Source organism: Coregonus clupeaformis, chromosome 12 (assembly GCF_020615455.1).
Source record: "Coregonus clupeaformis isolate EN_2021a chromosome 12, ASM2061545v1, whole genome shotgun sequence".
NCBI lineage: Eukaryota > Metazoa > Chordata > Actinopteri > Salmoniformes > Salmonidae > Coregonus > Coregonus clupeaformis.
The window spans coordinates 56,039,583-56,060,387 of NC_059203.1; the positions used below are offsets into that span (position 1 = coordinate 56,039,583).

At 42.2% G+C, this 20,805-nt stretch overlaps 1 protein-coding gene and 1 pseudogene across 1 annotated transcript; both read left to right on the top strand.

Moving 5' to 3' along the window:
• Positions 1-5,302: 5,302 nt before the first annotated feature.
• LOC123492098 (odorant receptor 131-2-like) lies at positions 5,303-6,508 on the top strand. The gene has a single exon (XM_045224085.1). It carries the CDS (start codon positions 5,323-5,325, stop codon positions 6,292-6,294), a length of 972 nt encoding a protein of 323 aa, XP_045080020.1. The 5' UTR covers positions 5,303-5,322; the 3' UTR covers positions 6,295-6,508.
• Positions 6,509-9,205: 2,697 nt separating this feature from the next.
• On the top strand, positions 9,206-10,117 carry LOC123492074 (annotated as a pseudogene).
• The last annotated feature ends 10,688 nt before the right edge of the window (positions 10,118-20,805 follow it).

Here is a 20,805-nt window from a genome sequence, read left to right on the forward strand (position 1 = left end):
CGGTGGAGAGTCCAAACCAGGTGTCCTCACTGCGCATTCCCACTGAGTATGAGGATTTGGCACTTGTGTTTAGTAAATCGAGGGCGACGCGTTTGCCTCCTCATAGACAGGGGGATTGTGCGATAGACCTCCAGGCAGGAGCAGGCGCTTCCGCGAAGCCATGTGTATCCTCTGTCCCAAGAGGAGAAGAGGGCTATGGAAACTTACATAGCCGAATCTCTAAGACAAGGATACATACGGCCCTCCACTTCTCCTGCGTCCTCAAGCTTCTTTTTTGTGAAGAAAAAGGATGGAGGGTTGCGCCCGTGCATAGATTACCGTAGTCTCAATCAGATCACTGTGAAGTACAGTTATCCACTCCCTCTGATTGCGACTATGACTGAGTCTTTGCACGGAGCCCGTTTCTTCACGAAACTGGATCTCAGGAGCGCATATAACTTGGTGCGCATTAGGGAGGGCGATGAATGGAAAACGGCATTTAGTACCACCTCGGGTCATTACGAGTATCTCGTCATGCCATACGGGTTGATGAATGCTCCTTCAGTCTTCCAATCCTTTGTGGAAGAGATTTTCAGGGACATGCAGGGGCAGGGTGTGGTCGTGTACATAGATGACATCCTGGTTTACTCGCCTACCCGAGACGAGCATGTAGCCCTGGTGCGTCGTGTGTTGGGTAGGCTGTTGGAGCACGACCTGTATGTCAAGGCAGAGAAATGTCTGTTTTTCCAGAAGTCGGTCTCCTTTCTGGGTTATCAGTTATCCGCGTCAGGGGTGAAGATGGAGGTTGACCGGGTGCCAGCCGTGCGTAATTGGCAAACCCCAACCACCGTGAAAGAGGTGCAGCAGTTCTTGGGTTTTGCAAATTACTACCGGAGGTTTATCCGGGGTTTTGGACAGGTGGCAGCTCCCATAACATCTCTTCTGAAGGGGGGTCCGGTGCGATTGCAGTGGTCAGCGGACAGGGCATTTGGGAGACTGAAGGCCCTGTTTACCTCGGCTCCAGTGCTTGCGCATCCGGATCCCGCCTTACCATTTCAGGTAGAGGTGGACGCGTCTGAGGCCGGTATAGGGGCCATGCTATCACAACGGTCCGGCACGCCACCTAAACTCCGCCCCTGTGCTTTCTACTCTAAAAAGCTCAGCCCGGCGGAGCGTAATTATGACGTAGGAGACAGGGAGCTGTTAGCCGTGGTTCAAGCCCTAAAGGTGTGGAGACATTGGCTTGAGGGGGCTCAACACCCTTTTCTCATTTTGACTGACCACCGTAACCTGGAGTACATTCGGGCAGCTAGGAGACTGAACCCTCGCCAGGCTCGGTGGAACATGTTTCTAACCCGGTTTGTATTTAAAATCACGTACATCCCTGGGTCCCAGAACGGTAAGGCAGACGCCCTGTCCCGGCGGTATGACACAGAGGAGAGGTCCGTTGAGCCCACTTCCATACTGCCGGAGTCTTGTCTAGTGGCACCGGTAGTGTGGGAGGTCGATGCTGAAATCGAGCGGGCGTTGCGTACCGACCCTAGCCCTCCACAGTGTCCGGTGGGTCGGACATACGTTCCGCTCGAGGTTCGGGATCGACTTATTTATTGGGCTCACACGTCACCCTCCTCTGGACATCCAGGTATTGGCCGGACTGTGCACTGCCTTAGCGCTAAGTACTGGTGGCCAACGTTAGCCAGGGATGTGAGGGTTTATGTCTCCTCCTGTTCGGTGTGCGCCCAGTGTAAGGCGCCCAGACATCTGCCCAGGGGTAAATTACAACCCCTGCCCGTTCCACAACGACCCTGGTCTCACCTCTCGGTGGACTTTGTTACAGACCTTCCCCCCTCTCAGGGGAATACCACCATACTGGTCGTTGTGGATCGGTTCTCTAAAGCCTGTCGTCTTCTCCCAATGCCAGGTCTTCCCACTGCCTTGCAGACCGCTGAGGCACTAATCACCCACGTCTTCCGGCATTACGGGGTACCCGAGGATATAGTGTCTGATCGAGGTCCCCAGTTCACCTCCCGAGTCTGGAGAGCGTTCATGGAGCGCCTGGGGGTCTCGGTGAGCCTTACCTCGGGGTACCACCCGGAGAGTAATGGGCAGGTAGAACGTGTGAACCAGGATGTGGGTAGGTTTCTGAGGTCGTATTGCCAGGGCCGGCCGGAGGAGTGGGCGAGGTATATTCCCTGGGCAGAGTTGGCCCAGAATTCTCTTCGCCACTCCTCCACCAACCTAACCCCTTTCCAATGTGTGTTAGGTTGCCAGCCGGTTCTGGCACCGTGGCATCAGAGCCAGATCGAGGCCCCTGCGGTGGATGAGTGGGTAGGGCGCTCGGAGGAGACGTGGAACGCTGCACACGTCCATCTGCAGCGGGCCATCCGTCGACAAAAAGCAAGCGCCGATCTCCACCGCAGTGAGGGGCCGGTGTACGCACCTGGAGATCGAGTCTGGATCTCGACCAGAAACCTACCCCTCCGCCTGCCCTGCCGGAAGCTGGGTCGGCGGTTTGTAGGGCCCTTTAAAGTCCTGAAGACATTGAACGAGTTACAGGTTACTACTACCTATTGAGTATAAGAATATTAAACCCTCGTTCCATGTGTCTCTTCTCAGGCCGGTGGTAGCTGGTCCACTCCAGGAAGGTGAGATAGCAGAGACTCCTCCGCCCCCATTGGACATCGAGGGGGCTCCGGCGTACACAGTTCGGTCCATCTTGGATTCGAGACGTCGGATGGGGGGTCTCCAATATCTTGTGGAGTGGGAGGGGTACGGCCCGGAGGAGCGGTGCTGGGTGCCGAGGAGGGACATCCTAGACCCGTCTCTCCTGACTGAGTTCCACCGTAGTCACCCTACGCGCCCTGCACCGCGTCCTCCTGGTCGTCCCCGGGGTCGGCGCACGGCTGGAGCCGCGCGTCAAGGGGGGGGTACTGTCACGGAATCTGCCGAGGCTGCTCCTCCTCCTTGCTCGGGCAGGTTTCGGCGGTCGTTGTCCCCGGAGTACTAGCTACCACCGTTGTATGTTTCTATGTTCGTTTGCTTTTGTCTGATTGTTGTACACCTGTGGTTAGTTAGCGTTGATTATGTGTCCTATAAGTTCTTGTTTTGTTAGTCATGTGTTGTGTGTTATTGAGCTTCCTGTCTTCGTGTCTGTTTTGGTTTTCCCTCCTTGTGTTTTAGGAGAGGTTTTCGCACTTGTTGTGCGCGTTTAGTATTTTTCCTGTTCGTTTACGCCTGTGTGCGTATCGCTCGTCTCCGGGCACTTTTGCTCGTATTGATCTACTAAAGACTGTTGAACGAAGCTTCTGTGTCCAACGCCTGATTCCCGCACCTTCCACATACAGCACTCTTGACAATAGAACTGGCATGCCAAACGTTGTTTAGCTTGACAATGACAATGGAGTAGGCAAAAGCAAAAACAGATCTGGGACCAGGCTATGTATTTGCAGTTAAACTGACAAAACCTGTAGACAAAGCAGTAATGCTGTTGTTTAATTAATCAATCAATCCAATTTATTTATAAAGCCCTTTTTACATCAGCAGATGTCACAAAGTGCTATACAGAAACCCATCCTAAAACCACAAACAGCAAGCAATGCAGATGTAGAAGCATGGTGGCTTACATTTTACATTTTACATTTTAGTTCACTAATCTATTAGTGAGGACTAAAGGAATAACCCAAATTTTGTTATGACATTCCTGATCATTAGAGAGGATCAAATACATAGGGTGATATTTTGCATGAGCAAATGGCAGTGAGTAGTGTGCAAATTAACCATAATATTTCAAATAGATGGGATGGTGCATTATCCCATGTGAGTTCCAAATACTTCAACTCGGGACTGATCGTATGCATCACCTGCATCATGCATCATGCAGGCTGAAATAATAGTCCCCTTATAATGCACATCTTTGAAGAAAAGTTAAACATTTAATTGTGCTCCATATTGCAATGAGTTCTACGTAGTTTTTTTTTTTTTTTTACAGAACTGTGCTCTTTCGTGCGACAAAAATTATGCTCATTATCTTCAACCTGACAATTGTCAACTGAATTGCATAACTTCATTTTTTATTTATTCTGGTGAATTAGCAGCACTATAAAGAGTTACACTTCATAATAACATAAACTATTTATAAATAGTGTCCATACTACTACACATTATTATTTCATTCTTTGTAAACATATATAAGCATTATAAGATTACAATTCATAAACTTGTATAACACTTATAATATTTTATAATGCGTTCATAAGAATTTGTGAACATGATTTAGCATGTATAATGACTTCCCGGTATTCATCAATGTTATTATATATAGTTACCAATAATGTACTATTATTTAGGGATGTCTTGGATGGATGTAGTGCCTTTAGTTTTGATTCCTTAATGAACAACTTCACATCATAGCCTATCTTTAACATATACTTTCTGCTCTCTTCTCTGAAGGTCATTGAAAGTCCCTTGATCACCATGCTTTACCATATTGAACATTTTTGCAGCATGGGGTAAAAAATAATAAGCTTGATACACGGTGGATATCCATGGTCTCCTGACACTTATTAATGCATGACCTCTTACATCACAACATCCTTATCAAACCCCCACATACTTTATAAGGCAGACATGAACCTGGGATGTTTGGTCAAATGTAAGTTACACAGGAGGTAAGTGAACACATTATTTTACATGCTGATGCTTTGATGCTTCAATGCAATGCCAGTGAAAGTTCGTTTTAATAGAGCAATACGTTCTGAATAGTACTACTGTAGGGCAGTACTTTCTGACTATAGGGATTTGTCAGTTCACTATCTTTTTTAATTATCATGATGTAGGAGTTGACACATTATTTACTATGTATTTGCTATATATCAGAGCTTTTACAAAATGAATGCAATTTAACAACATTAAAAGGTGAGTATGTGGATTAGCATAACATTGTACGGATTTGTGTGTGTTGTTTCTTGTAGAAGAGTTACTTTTACTTAACATGGCATAATTGGTGTGGCAATTATTTCCAGATCTGATGCTCATCTAACATTTTCAAGAATCAAGAAGACACTGAATCAAGAATCTTCCTAGTTTTATTGCTTTTAAGGCAAGTTGTGGCCTCACATTTAACAAAGGACTGCTAAAAACCAAGGCTTCTTCTTGTGTCATTTAAGGGAAAGGTACTATATTTATTTTCTCCATCTTTACTTTTACCAGATGAGAACAAGTTAACTTATTTACAATGACAACCAAACATGTTGACTTAGACAACAAAATGTTGACTGCAATTTGTTTGAAATGTGCTCCAATTTCTCCATTAAGGAAATGAACTCTTCAGCCAGCCTGTTGGACATGAACTTCACATCCCAGATGTCAGTTGGAGGAGGTGGCTATCCTAAAGACAGCTTTAGTGCCGCCTTGACCAAGAACATTGTGGCCGTGCTGGTGTGGATGGCCCTAAGCTTCATCAACGGAAGCATGGTGCACACCTTCCTCAAACATAACTTTTTCTATGAGGACCCGCGCTACATCATGTTCATCTACATGGTCATAAATGACGCCCTGCAGCTCACCCTGGTCACGGCACTGTACGTGGTCAGCTACATTTTCATAAAGATCAATGCTTCCGTGTGCTGCCTGCTGGTGATGACTGCCGTGCTGACCACACGCTCCACCCCTCTCATATTAGCCGGTATGGCTGTGGAGCGCTACCTTTCCATCTGTTTCCCCTTATACTACGGGCACATGTGCACGGTGTCGCGCACCATTGTCCTCATCGTGTTCATCCTGTTCTTAACGGTGGCCGTGCCTCTCACTGACCTCCTGATCACACTCATCAAGGAGCCCCTGGATTTCTTCCGCACCTCCATCTTCTGCGATCAATCCCTGGTCTTCCGGGACCGCTCCATCTACTACAAGAACGCTGTGTTTGACAGCATCTATTTCTCCTTCGTGGCGCTCACGCTGCTCTACACTTATTGTAAGATCATGCTAACAGCACGCGCTGCCTCCACAAACCTGGTGTCCATAAAGAGGGCAAGGAATACAGTGCTACTCCACGGGGTGCAGCTGCTGCTGTGCATGCTGGCCTTTGTAGTCCCCTCTCTGCAAGCAGCCCTCATCGCTCTCTTCCCCCAGTTTGTCCTGGAGATCCGTTACATATTTTTCCTGCTGGTCTACATAATCCCACGATTCCTCAGCCCCATGATCTACGGTTTCAGGGACAAGCAGTTCCGCAAATACTGGGCCAGGTACCTGATGTGTCACAGGAACAATAGATCTAGAGTGAGGCCGGCTATGAAAGTGAATCTCAAGTTCAGGTGATAGGAACATTTTGCTTGAATTCTGAGAGAATGGATAGAATATGAAGTATTGCATGTAGTGATGGATGAAAAAAATGCAATAAATGAACAAATGTGGGGGTCCTTGTCAGTGACATATATGCGCCACTTCACAATACTGTACATTATGTCATAAATTGTCATTATGTTTTTATACTGTAACATAATGCTGTTTGCTGGAAAAACACGTTCAATGACTCAATTACTCATTCCTACAGGGTGTAAATAAAATATGAACTGTGAGTGTGTGTGTGTGTGTGTGTGTGTGTGTGTGTTCGTGTGCATGTAACCACTCAAATTCATAGACGGACCTATAGATGCAAGGACTGACAGTCCACGAAATCAACATGATAATCGGAAGTATATTTTTAAAGGCATGTTAAGAGATATTTCCTGCAGTCCAATGGCCATATCAAGTACCCCTTGATTCTTGAAAATGTTTACGTTCATCCCCTGTGAGTGTAATACAGGGCTGCCCAACCCGGTTCCTGGAAAGCTACCGTCCTGTAGGTTTTCTCTTCAACCCAAATCTAGCACACCTGATTCTAATCATTAGTTGGTTGATAAGCTGAATAGAACAGCTTTGGGCAGCCCTGGTGTAGTCCAACTGTATTACCCTACCATAACCTAAAATGTAAGTTTACTACAACATTCTTTACATTTCCATTGTCATTGGGTCTTTATTAACAAACAATGTAATGCTTCGAAATATAATGCTAATCCTTTACCATTGTTTGTACAAATACAATTAATCAAGTTTGGTTCAATACCATGGAACAATGTCATGGAACAATGTCATGAGATTCATCCATAAAGAAACAAGACCACTGTAATCCTTCCTAGTGACAACAAGCCACTATTAAAGGCAGCTTATTGTGTGCAGGTTGTTTCTTTATGTACAGTTTACCAACAACCAGGACCTACATGTGTATGTATGTGATGTCTGTATAACAAATCAGATTAAACCACACAAGCATCAACATTTTGTAAAATGTTTTAAAGGGTCAGATAATTATATCACTATTTTACTGCTGATTAATTAACATGTTTTTATCTTCCCCTTTCCTGTCTCTAGTGTTATATTGGAGTATAATATCATACATAAAGACAGTAACTCTTTATATAAAGTAGCACGCTCTGTCTCATCTGTGTTATTCCAGGACACTGAAAGATAAGAGTTCTCTGTTTCTCAAGAACAAAGAAAATGCCGTTCAGAACAGACTTTTCTGTGTTGTAGTAGCTACACTTTGTTCTTATCAATGCACAATGCTATGCAATATCACATAGTTCATGTGATTTGATGACAATGCTAAAAAAGTGTTAGGAAGATATATAAACGCTGCACTGATGCTTAATGCCAAATTATTGAGGATTAAAAGGAACGTTAACTAAAATGTCAATTTGTATGACACTTTCCAGCCCTGAAATTAGACTATTGGAAATATGTAACAATTCTGTTTTGGTTTTCTTTTTCACCTAGTGGATCATATAACAACATCAAAAAGACAGTGAATGATGAACAACAGCCGAGTGGATCACTTAATTTAAGCCTTCATCAAAAACTTCACAACATTTGACCTGTAGGCATAATCATCAACTACATTAATATAACTTTTGTGTATACTTTCTTCAAAAGTAATATCTTCTACAGGGTTCCTGGGGTATATTATATACATTCTCTGATTTGGGAGCCAAATGAACGAACAAGATGTTTCGATTCCCAACGTCCACCAAAAGGAGCCGTTCAAAAAGAGCTGTTTGTTCACATACGACCCATCACTACCCTACAGTATTAATCTTGTGTGAAATGTTCAGTAGGGAGATAGCAGGAGGATGAATTTCTTGTTCAGTGGGTGATCCTCAGGTATTGACATCGCCACTTCAATTATCCTTTCCTTGTATGTTCCCCAACCCCATGGAAAGTTGGGGAACCAGCAATTTCAACTACTTTGTACTGATGTGTGTCCCTAGTAATCAGTGATACCTCACTGCTCATTAGGAAATACAGCTTTATACTGTATGTGCTCATCAAGGGGTATATTTTAATTCCACTGCACAACCTCCCACGCACTTAAATCTGTCTTGTGCACCAAACATGATGGAAGATTACCTCTGGACACAATTTCTTAAAGAGCAATTCATATTTTATATTACACTTTATAACACATTTCATAAGGTATTCTAATGCCTGCTTTATGAGTGCAGTTAGATGCATTTTAGTGCATTATGCATAGCTCATAAGGCATTATACATGCAATTATAATGCATTATGAAAAGGGGACTCATAGGAAGTGTTACCAATATTTCAAATAGGTTTAATACTATCATGCCAAATCTTCTAAGCTGTCTATCCTCAGCCTATTCCCCCTGCCCTATCTCTCAGTTTACCAAACAAAGGGGCAGGGTTGGGCTGTTGAAAATACATATTTTGGACATAATGGTCATGCACCATCCCCTCCTGCTCTGCTGACTCATCATTCCCCAATGGATTACATAATCTCACTTAGATCTGTGAAAAGGTGTCTATATAAACCAGTAGCTTTGCCTCACAAACTTACTGGTTAGTCAGACAGGCAGGCATTGCGAGGTAAGTTTTACAGCCTTTCAAATAAAAATAAAAATAAAAATATATAAAAATAGCCAGCTCAGTCCCAAGAAAAACAGTAAGGCGCTTCGTTACCTTTTTCATTGTACAGTATATCAAGTTGAAGCTATCCCTGTAATCATATCACTTCTTATGGGGATTGTCTGAAACTCTGAATAATATTTGTTTTTCTTTGTCAGGTACAGTCCAAATACTTCTTAATAGTGAATGATTAATGAATTTCACCAAAGGCCGGAATCAATTCAACAATGCTTTCATGAACAACTGAATAATGAACAACAGCAGAGCAATGGATAACTTCAATGACACTTTCATGAAAAACTTCACAACATTTGCCCTGGGTGTAATCATCAAATACATCAATGGAACCTTTGTGTATATTTTCTTCAAGAGTCATATCTTCTACAGTGACCCGAGGTATATTCTATACATTCACCTGGTGATCAACGACATGATTATGCTGTCTTTTGCAGTGATGCTACAGGTTATAACATATGCGCTGCCACATGGCCTGAATATGTCTGTGTGCTGTATGGCGCTTGTAATCACTAGCACAACCAACAGAAACAGTCCATTGAACTTAGCAGGCATGGCCATAGAGCGCTACTGTGCTGTCTGTAAGCCCCTGCATCATACTCAGTTCTGTACAGTGCGTAGGACCTACATCCTCATCTGCCTCATCTGAAGTGTATCAGTCATCCCTGCACTCAGTGACGTCATCATTGGGCTAGCTACTAAACCATTCATAATTTTTTCCACAGCTGTTATATGTTATAACGATGCTGTTTATGGTTCCCCATATCATAAGGCTACATCCACGGCGGTACATATTGTTAACCTGTCATTTGTATTTCTGATTTCTGATTCGTTACTTATTTTAAGGTCCTTTTTGCTGCAAAAGCTGCCGTAACAGACCCAGCATCGGCTCGAAAGGCTCGTAATACAATATTGTTACATGGGGTTCAGCTTCTGCTCTGCATGCTGGCGTATCTCACCCCCTAACCAATACGATTCTCTTGTCTCTCTTCCCAAATAAGCAAACAATCATTCTATTCTCAAAATGCCATGTCTCTTAAGCCCACTGATTTACGGTTCAAGAGATCAGAAATTTGCCAAGTATATCAGAGTTTACTATTCATGCAAACAATATGATATCCAGATAAAGCCCACTGAAGTTCAGGTGAATTCAAAAAAGCGGTAGGGTAAATTGTAACCTGTTCATAATCATATAATTTGCATCAGGGTGGGCTGGATGTGACAACTGTGTATTGAAGTGTTGATCTGCACAGGACCTGCATTTTCATCGACCTCATCTGGGGTCATCACTGGACCCACTGATATCATCACTGTGTTGCAACCATAGAAATATAATCTCATTCTAATTCCGTGCTTGCACCTTGGTCTTTGTGAGCACTAATTGCTAACTAGTCTCCTCTGTTATTTTCTGTTACAAACTCAATATTGTAGCGACCTTAGCCCAACATCTACTGACCTCATCAAGGGGTTTGGATCTCTTGGCGGAAGGTGTTGGGTTGACAGTCGCTGGACCTGAGTTTGAGTCGTAGTTGGGGCTACCACCTGAATTCGCTACAATATTGAAATTACATTGGTACAACACCTTGCAACCTTTTGAGCCTTTTGGTGTAATGGCTAAAGTGTTACACTGACAATTTTAGACTGACAGGTTCAAGGAACTAGGTTCAAGTCCCGGTTGGGCTACCCCCTAAATTTGTTACATATTCATACAATAGCTTAACTCTGATACAGTACATGCTTACTTCAGAACAATGTTGCCACTAAAGCTGTTACTTCAGACTCATACTGCTACAGTGAGGGGAAAAAAGTATTTGATCCCCTGCTGATTTTGTACGTTTGCCCACTGACAAAGACATGATCAGTCTATAATTTTAATGGTAGGTTTATTTGAACAGACAGAATAACAACAAAATAATCCAGAAAAACGCATGTCAAAAATGTTATAATTTGATTTGCATTTTAATGAGGGAAATAAGTATTTGACCCCTCTGCAAAACATGACTTAGTACTTGGTGGCAAAACCCTTGTTGGCCATTACAGAGGTCAGACGTTTCTTGTAGTTGGCCACCAGGTTTGCACACATCTCAGGAGGGATTTTGTCCCACTCCTCTTTGCAGATCTTCTCCAAGTCATTCAGGTTTCAAGGCTGACGTTTGGCAACTCGAACCTTCAGCTCCCTCCACAGATGTTCTATGGGATTAAGGTCTGGAGACTGGCTAGGCCACTCCAGGACCTTAATGTGCTTCTTCTTGAGCCACTCCTTTGTTGCCTTGGCCGTGTGTTTTGGGTCATTGTCATGCTGGAATACCCATCCACGACCCATTTTCAATGCCCTGGCTGAGGGAAGGAGGTTCTCATCCAAGATTTGACGGTACATGGCCCCGTCCATTGTACCTTTGATGCGGTGAAGTTGTCCTGTCCCCTTAGCAGAAAAACACCCCCAAAGCATAATGTTTCCACCTCCATGTTTGACGGTGGGGATGGTGTTCTTGGGGTCATAGGCAGCATTCCTCCTCCTCCAAACACAGCGAGTTGAGTTGATGCCAAAGAGCTCGATTTTGGTCTCATCTGACCACAACACTTTCACCCAGTTCTCTTCTGAATCATTCAGATGTTCATTGGCAAACTTCAGACAGCCCTGTATATGTGCATTCTTGAGCAGGGGGACCTTGCGGGCGCTGCAGGATTTCAGTCCTTCACGGCGTAGTGTGTTTTTATGGTGACTATGGTCCCAGCTGCCTTCAGATCATTGACAAGATCCTCCCGTGTAGTTCTGGGCTGATTCCTCACCGTTCTCATGATCATTGCAAATCCACGAGGTGAGATCTTGGATGGAGCCTCAGGCCGAGGGAGATTTACAGTTATTTTGTGTTTCATCCATTTGCGAATAATCACACCAACTGTTGTCACCTTCTCATCAAGCTGCTTGGTGATGGTCTTGTAGCCCATTCCAGCCTTGTGTAGGTCTACAATCTTGTCCCTGACATCCTTGGAGAGCTCTTTGGTCTTGGCCATGGTGGAGAGTTTGGAATCTGATTGATTGCTTCTGTGGACAGGTGTCTTTTATACAGGTAACAAGCTGAGATTAGGAGCACTCCCTTTAAGAGTGTGCTCCTAATCTCAGCTCGTTACCTGTATAAAAGACACCTGGGAGCCAGAAATCTTTCTGATTTAGAGGGGATCAAATACTTATTTCCCTTATTAAAATGCAAATCAATTTATAACATTTTTGACATGTGTTTTTCTGGATTTTTTTGTTGGTATTCTGTCTCTCACTGTTCAAATAAACCTACCATTAAAATTATAGACTGATCATGTCTTTGTCAGTGGGCAAACGTACAAAATCAGCAGGGGATCAAATACTTTTTTCCCTCACTGTATATCATTTCCTGATTACCTGTAGTGCAACCAAATCACTCATGGTCTGGAAATGTCTCTACTTTTGATAGATTTAAACAAACAATATTGAAATTACCATGATCACAACCATAACCTGTTCACTCCATCTCGATTATAGATTAAGACAGAATATGAATTTTGGTTAAAATATGTTCATTTTAATTAGGTTTTAGAGTCATAAAGCAACAGTCGAAAAACACATTTCCCACTCTGTACATCACTTGAATGAAGAAGAAAAATATGGCCTTTTTGTCAACTCCTTAAAACATTACCTGTTGCTGAAAGATCTGATAGAATGGTAATGTTTTGATTGGGGATTGTCAAATTAATAATTTTCCATATGTTTCAAATGTTTGCTTTGAACTTTTATTTTATATAAAATATTTGAATAATTTAATGTTAGAATTAAACAATCAAGGCCTTTAAACACTTGTTGGACAATACATGTAAAAATGAAATGCCTTTTAAGGTGTCTGATGGAGTTTACATAAATCCAGTTAGGTGTAATAAGAAGGTTGATACTTTGGTCTATAAAAATATTTATTTCAAATTTTGTTAAAATTAAGAAAGATATTGTGAAGATATTTGTTCTGTCTTTCAAGAATCCCTGATTTAACAAACAAAAATGTTTTGTAATTATCTGATGATATTTTGGGATAAAATTGTAATAAAAACTCTTGACAATTTTTTAAAGTTGATTGAAAATAGTATTTTTTCCTCAATTCAATCTGGAGTACCAGACTGCGCTCAGAGTGCACTCTGGGCGTTCGTAAATTCAGAGCGTTGTCAGATTGTCTGTTCGTAAATTCAGAACATTTCGCTCTCGGGGTGTTCAGAGCGCACACTGGACGCTCTGGCAGAGGAGTAGGGTTGATCCGAGCGTTCTGATCTCACAACGGCAGTCAAGCACCCAAGCTAACTGGCTAAAGTTGGCTAGCTTGCTAGCTACTTCCAGACACAAATGATAGAATACCTCACTCTGACCATTTTACTCGCCCTAGCAGAGCTGGTTAGGCTGTTTTCATGTTATCTAGAGCGTTAGTGACTGTAACTGTGCTGCTGGCAACAGTTGAATTACTTTTTTTGCTGAAGTTCATGTTCAGCGGGTGTTGCTCGTTTGTAAATGAATCAGTTATTCTGCGCTCTGGCACACTCAGATGAGAGTGCTCTGAAATCGGAGTAGATAGCAAGAGTGAATTTACTAACACACCCAATATCTTGGAAATAAAGCCAGATATTAAATACTCATTCTAATATTCAGCACAGTACACAATGTCTTGAGTTTCATATTCATGTGGAATATGATACCAGATAGAGTTTCTGTATACAGAACATTTTTGGGATTAATAATAATAATATGCCATTTAGCAGACGCTTTTATCCAAAGCGACTTACAGTCATGCGTGCATAATTATTTTTTTTTGTGTATGGGTGGTCCCGGGGATCGAACCCACTACCTTGGCGTTACAAGCGCCGTGCTCTACCAGCTGAGCTACTGAGCTAATGTTAATACATTGCAATTACTTTAGAAATCAGAGCGCACTCCAATGACTAGTCAGGTCTTAAGACGCTCTCGTTTGATAATGCTTCTGGGAACATGTCTATCTTCACATAGATTGCATTGAACAAATTGTTCGTGCAGTAGAAATACCATATTTAGTCAGGTAAGGCTGTTGGACACCAGATGGCGGCATTGTCAAAGAAATGAAACAGTGCTCAATTCCAGTACTCAAGGGCCACTATACAGTATATAGGGCCAGTTTCCTGGACCCAGATGAAGTTTACTCATGTAATAAAAACATGCTCAATGGAAAACCTCAATTGAATGTGCTTTTTAGGCTTAATCTGGGTCCAGATACCTAGACATAAGCCTAGTGTATAGTGATACAACTTTAATTCAGTTGCTCTTATACCTGTCCGGTAAGGTTGTAATCACATGAGTAACAACATATAACATGTTGTTATATGGTACTTTATTAATTGCATTTTAATTGGATCGTGATTTACAAATGAGTCTGTGTGTAAATGGGACACACTTTTAAAGCATCCACGCAGATCTGTGGCCCTCAAGGACAGGGGTGTGTTTGACACCCCTCTGTGCTGCACCATGCTGTGCTATTGTCAGTTACATTCCATCATCAAGATATAATAGTGTTGCTATTAAATGTTGATAATTCACAAATGAGTCAAATGAGGATTACTGGAATGATGCATTGTCAGCGTCAAGACATTCCCCACTGGGCAGTGGGCACAGACGTCAATTCAACGAAATGATGTTGATTCAACCAGTGTGTGCCCAGTGAGTCTTCCCACAGCATGTTAGCAAGAACAGTGCATTAGATTGCCTACTAATTAGCAACAAATAGATGTATTGTTTACAGTCACTGTGCATGTAATAGACTATAAAATCTTTCACACAATTTAAAGTCAGTTTGCAATTATTATAGCAATTTCAAATAATGAAGTATATCCCTTGATGATATCAATAGGCCTACAACATTGTACCATATCACTACCCAAACAATAATTTGAAATGGTTTTAAAAAGTAGCATCGCTCAACTTGCTCTCATGGAAAATCACTAATTGAGAACTAAAGATGTATCAAATCAATTATAGGGCCTATTTGCATGTGAAAATGTCATGCATTTGCTTCATTGTTGGACATTTGTTGTACATGTTGGGGGTCCACTTTATGATGGTAGGCTATGCACACATTAATAAGTATAGCTTAAATGTTCTAAAGCAATGCATTTCAATCTTGAAGATTGTTATTTGGAATTGTGTGTTCAATACAAACAATTGAAGTTTGAGTGATAAGTGCAGCACTTCAAAAAGGTCCAAATAAAATCATTGAAAAGATTAGGCTACTGTATGGTAATTGTGCATGACATCATCCTCAGGAGGAGCTAAAATGTTTATTTATTTTTCACATCAATTATGTCTGACTGACAATTGTAACACTTACCTTAACCGAAATGTAAAAGGGTTAAGGTAAGGGTTATGGTTATGGTTAGATAAGGGTTGTGGTTGTGGTTAGGGTAGGGGTTAAGGTTAGGGTTCACGGTAGGGACGTCCCAAGGATTCCGGATTGCACTACCATACCTCAAGACAAGCGCGAGGAGGGTGATGGGTCTTTGGAGAGAGATTTGCGGTTACTCGTCGCGAGATAACATCCACACGATCCCTAGCGGAAAGTACCGTGAAATGCCGATGGACCTTTATGTGTGACGATGGCATGCAATCACGAACGTAAGAGAAGATGAGATACAGTACGAGTGCTGTTACAGTAACAACACCTTAACTGAAGTGGAGAAAATGCTGAATTGAATTATGCCAATGCCTATCAAAAGAACAAAAACGTCATATTATAGGCAGTAGACCAAAAGCATGAGTTTAGACAGACATTTATAAAGATTCAGCCAGTGACAGCATCTCAAACTTAACATGGGATAGACTATAGTGAGTTATTTCGGGACCAAAAAAAACTGCAAAGAAGAACAAAATCATCTTGAGGTGAGGTTGTCCTTTGTTTGTTTTTGTTTTAACTTAATCTTAAAAGTCTATTAGCATATACATTTTTACAAATATCGAATGATAGTCCTGTACCTGTCATCAGGACTATCATTCGATGTTTGTAAAAATATCTGCATGCTCATCATATTGGTTTGTAATTATTGTAGGGGGGAAATGTCTAAAATAAATGTTATTTGATCATTTATATTCAAATGCCACCGACAATATGCTTTTTAGCCTATGACATATTATTTTGGATTTTAAAAGGCAACAAATTACATTACCCATGATGTAGGCTACCTACTTCAGACTGTCTATGAATCTCTGTCTGTAAACTGACATTTCAAGTGTAGTGATTTTAAGCTGAAAGCCCTCTTCCAAATTATACACCAACAATTTTTATATGCACCTGGCAATACCCACAAGAACAGCACTTGTAATTTAATCTGTGTAGTTGAATCTTAAGAAAGCACATGAATTGCATAGTGTGTCAAGTTTGGCTTAATTAAATTCAAAATGGTCTTTAAACCAAAATATGTGTGTAACTTTCCAAGTGTATAGACTCAGCCTGTATAAAAGCTACAGGGTTGCACCAACTTGGTTTAAATAAATCTTAGATTAGACCTTAATCAGAGATGTGTAGAACCACTTAATTTTAAACCTGGATTAGTTCATCTGAGGTTAAATCTTTAGACTATGATTAGTTACACTTGTCATAATGGATTCATAGCAATATGTTCTAATTATAATTCTAGGGAAACAAATTCCCACTGGTCATTGCTAGCTTCCCAGCTAGCTAGCAAAGTGAGGTTGTACCTCAAGCTAAAAGATACAACTAATGGCATTTTATGGTCAAATTAGTTAGTTGGCTAGGTGACTTTTACAAATACGGTAGCCACAGGAGCTAAAAATTTTAATCACACCCAGAATACAGCACATACACTGACATTTGATCAATTTAAACCTCCTCCAGTGGCAGTTTAGCATTAATCCCTAATCTAAGTTTAAATTTGATTTTAAAACAATAGAGCAACACGATTACATTTGATCTTGGTTTAAAGTCAATTTTATTTGTCACATTCTTTGCAAACAACAGGTGTAGACTAACAGTGAAATAATTATTACGGGTCCTTCCCAACAATGCAGAGAGAAAGAAAATAGAGAAATCATAGAAAAGTAATAATAATAATAAATACACAATGAGTAATGACAACTTTGCAGATCTTGGTGGTAGTAGCAAATATTCAAACGAGAATTTTGAAGGCCGAAGTGGAGAAGGGTTCCATGTGAACAGCAGTTGAACATGGGTCAGTCAGTCCTAAGAGATGGGCGAACGTCGTTCGGAAGGGAGGGGCGATGGCCGATCGAAAGGGAGTCGGGTTCAGATCCCCGAATCCAGAGTGGCGGAGACGGGCGCCGCGAGGCGTCCAGTGCGGTAACGCGACCGATCCCGGAGAAGCTGGCGGGAGCCCCGGGGAGAGTTCTCTTTTCTTTGTGATGGGCAGGGCGCCCTGGAATGGGTTCACCCCGAGAGAGGGGCCCAAGCCCTGGAAAGCATCGCGGTTCCGTCGGCGTCCTGTGAAACTTGGCTATTTACAGTGCCTTGCAAAAGTATTCATCCCCGTTGGCGGTTTTCCTATTTTGTTGCATTACAACCTGTAATTTAAATGGATTTTTATTTGGATTTCAAAATAGTCCAAATTGGTGAAGTGAAATGAAAAAAATAACTTGTTTCAAAAAATTCTAAATAATTAATTACGGAAAAGTGGTGCGTGTAGATGTGTTCACCCCCTTTGCTATGAAGCCCCTAAATAAGATCTGGTGCAACCAATTACCTTCAGAAGTCACATAATTAGTTAAATAAAGTGCACCTGTGTGCAATCTAAGTGTCACATGATCTGTCACATGATCTCAGTATACAGTGGGGAGAACAAGTATTTGATACACTGCCGATTTTGCAGGTTTTCCTACTTACAAAGCATGTAGAGGTCTGTAATTTTTTATCATAGGTACACTTCAACTGTGAGAAGAATCCTGCTCTCCACTCATTACCTGTATTAACTGCACCTGTTTGAACTCGTTACCTGTATAAAAGACACCTGTCCACACACTCATTCAAACAGACTCCAACCTCTCCACAATGGCCAAGACCAGAGAGATGTGTAAGGACATCAGGGATAAAATTGTAGACCTGCACAAGGCTGGGATGGGCTACAGGACAATAGGCAAGCAGCTTGGTGAGAAGGCAACAACTGTTGGCCCAATTATTAGAAAATGGAAGAAGTTCAAGATGACGGTCAATCACCCTCGGTCTGGGGCTCCATGCAAGATCTCACCTCGTGGGGCATCAATGATCATGAGGAAGGTGAGGGATCAGTCCAGAACTACATGGCAGGACCTGGTCAATGACCTGAAGAGAGCTGGGACCACAGTCTCAAAGAAAACCATTAGTAACACACTACGCCGTCATGGATTAAAATCCTGCAGCGCACGCAAGGTCCCCCTGCTCAAGCCAGCGCATGTCCAGGCCCGTCTGAAGTTTGCCAATGACCATCTGGATGATCCAGAGGAGGAATGGGAGAAGGTCATGTGGTCTGATGAGACAAAAATAGAGCTTTTTGGTCTAAACTCCACTCGCTGTGTTTGGAGGAAGAAGAAGGATGAGTACAACCCCAAGAACACCATCCCAACCGTGAAGCATGGAGGTGGAAACATCATTCTTTGGGGATGCTTTTCTGCAGAGGGGACAGTACGACTGCACCGTATTGATGGGAAGATGGATGGGGCCATGTATCGCGAGATCTTGGCCAACAACGTTCTTCCCTCAGTAAGAGCATTGAAGATGGGTCGTGGCTGGGTCTTCCAGCATGACAACGACCCGAAACACACAGCCAGGGCAACTAAGGAGTGGCTCCGTAAGAAGCATCTCAATGTCCTGGAGTGATCTAGCCAGTCTCCAGACCTGAACCCAATAGAAAATCTTTGGAGGGAGCTGAAAGTCCGTATTGCCCAGCGACAGCCCCGAAACCTGAAGGATCTGGAGAAGGTCTGTATGGAGGAGTGGGCCAAAATCCCTGCTGCAGTGTGTGCAAACCTGGTCAAGACCTACAGGAAATGTATGATCTCTGTAATTGCAAACAAAGGTTTCTGTACCAAATATTAAGTTCTGCTTATCTGATGTATCAAATACTTATGTCATGCAATAAAATGCACATTAATTACTTAAAAATCATATAATGTGATTTTCTGGATTTTTTAGATTCCGTCTCTCACAGTTGAAGTGTACCTATGATAAAAATTACAGACCTCTCCATGCTTTGTAAGTAGGAAAACCTGCAAAATCAGCAGTGTATCAAATACTTGTTCTCCCCACTGTATATACACCTGTTCTGAAAGGCCTCAGAGTCTGCAATACCACTAAGCAAGCAGCACCATGACGACCAAGGAGCTCTCCAAACAGGTCAGGGACAAAGTTGTGGAGAGGTACAGATCAGGGTCGGGTTATAAAAAAATATCAGAAACTTTGAACATCCCACGGAGCACCATTAAATCCATTATTAAAAAATGGAAAGAATATGGCACCACAACAAACAAGCCTACCAAAACTCACGGACCAGGCAAGAAGGGCATTAATCAGAGAGGCAACAAAGACACCAACAATAACCCTGAAGGAGCTGCAAAGCTCCACAGCGGAGATTGGAGTATCTGTCCATAGGACCACTTTAAGCCGTACACTCCACAGAGCTGGGCTTTACGGAAGAGTGGCCAGAAAAAAGCCATTGCTTAAAGAAAGAAATAAGCAAACACATTTGGTGTTTGCCAAAAGGCATGTGGGAGACTCCCCAAACATATGGAAGAAGGTACTCTGGTCAGATGAGACTAAAATTGAGCTTTTCAAGGAAAATGCTATGTCTGGCGCAAACCCAACACCTCTCATCACCCCGAGAACACCATCCCCACAGTGAAGCATGGTGGTGGCAGCATCATGCTGTGGGGATGTTTTTCATCGGCAGGGACTGGGAAACTGGTCAGAATTGAAGGAATGATGGATGCCACTAAATACAGGGAAATTCTTGAGGGAAACCTGTTTCAGTCTTCCAGAGATTTGAGACTGGGACGGAGGTTCACCTTCCAGCAGAACAATGACCGTAAGCATACTGCTAAACAACACTCAAGTGGTTTAAGGGGAAACATTTAAATGTCTTGGAATGGGCTAGTCAAAGCCCAGACCTCAATCCAATTGAGAATCTGTGGGATGACTTAAAGATTGCTGTACACCAGCGGAACCCATCCAACTTGAAGGAGCTGGAACAGTTTTGCCTTGAAGAATGGGCAAAAATCCCTGTGGCTAGATATGCCAAATTTATAGAGACATACCCCAAGAGACTTGCAGCTTTAATTGCTGCAAAGGTGGCTCTACAAAGTATTGACTTTGGGGGGAGGGGGGGTGAATAGTTAAGCACGCTCAAGTTTTCTGTTTTTTTGTCTTATTTCTTGTTTGTTTCACAAGAAAACTTATTTTTCATCTTCAAAGTGGTAGGCATGTTGTGTAAATCAAATGATACAAACCCCCAAAAAATCCATTTTAATTCCAGGTTGTAAGGAAACAAAATAGGAAAAATGCCAAGGGGGTGAATACTTTCGCAAGCCACTGTACATGGGGGTACCAGTACCGAGTCGATGTGCATTGTGCAGGGATACAAGGTAATTGAGGTAGATACAGTGCATTCAGAAAGTATTCAGACCCCTTGACTTTTTCAATATTTTTTTTTACGTTACAGCCTTCTTCTAAAATGGATTAAATAAAATAAAACATCTCATCAATCTACACACAATACCCCATAATGACAAAGTGAAAACAGGTTTTCTGACATTTTTGCAAATTTATAAAAAATTTAAACAGAAATACCTAATTTGCATAAGTATTCAGACCCTTTGCT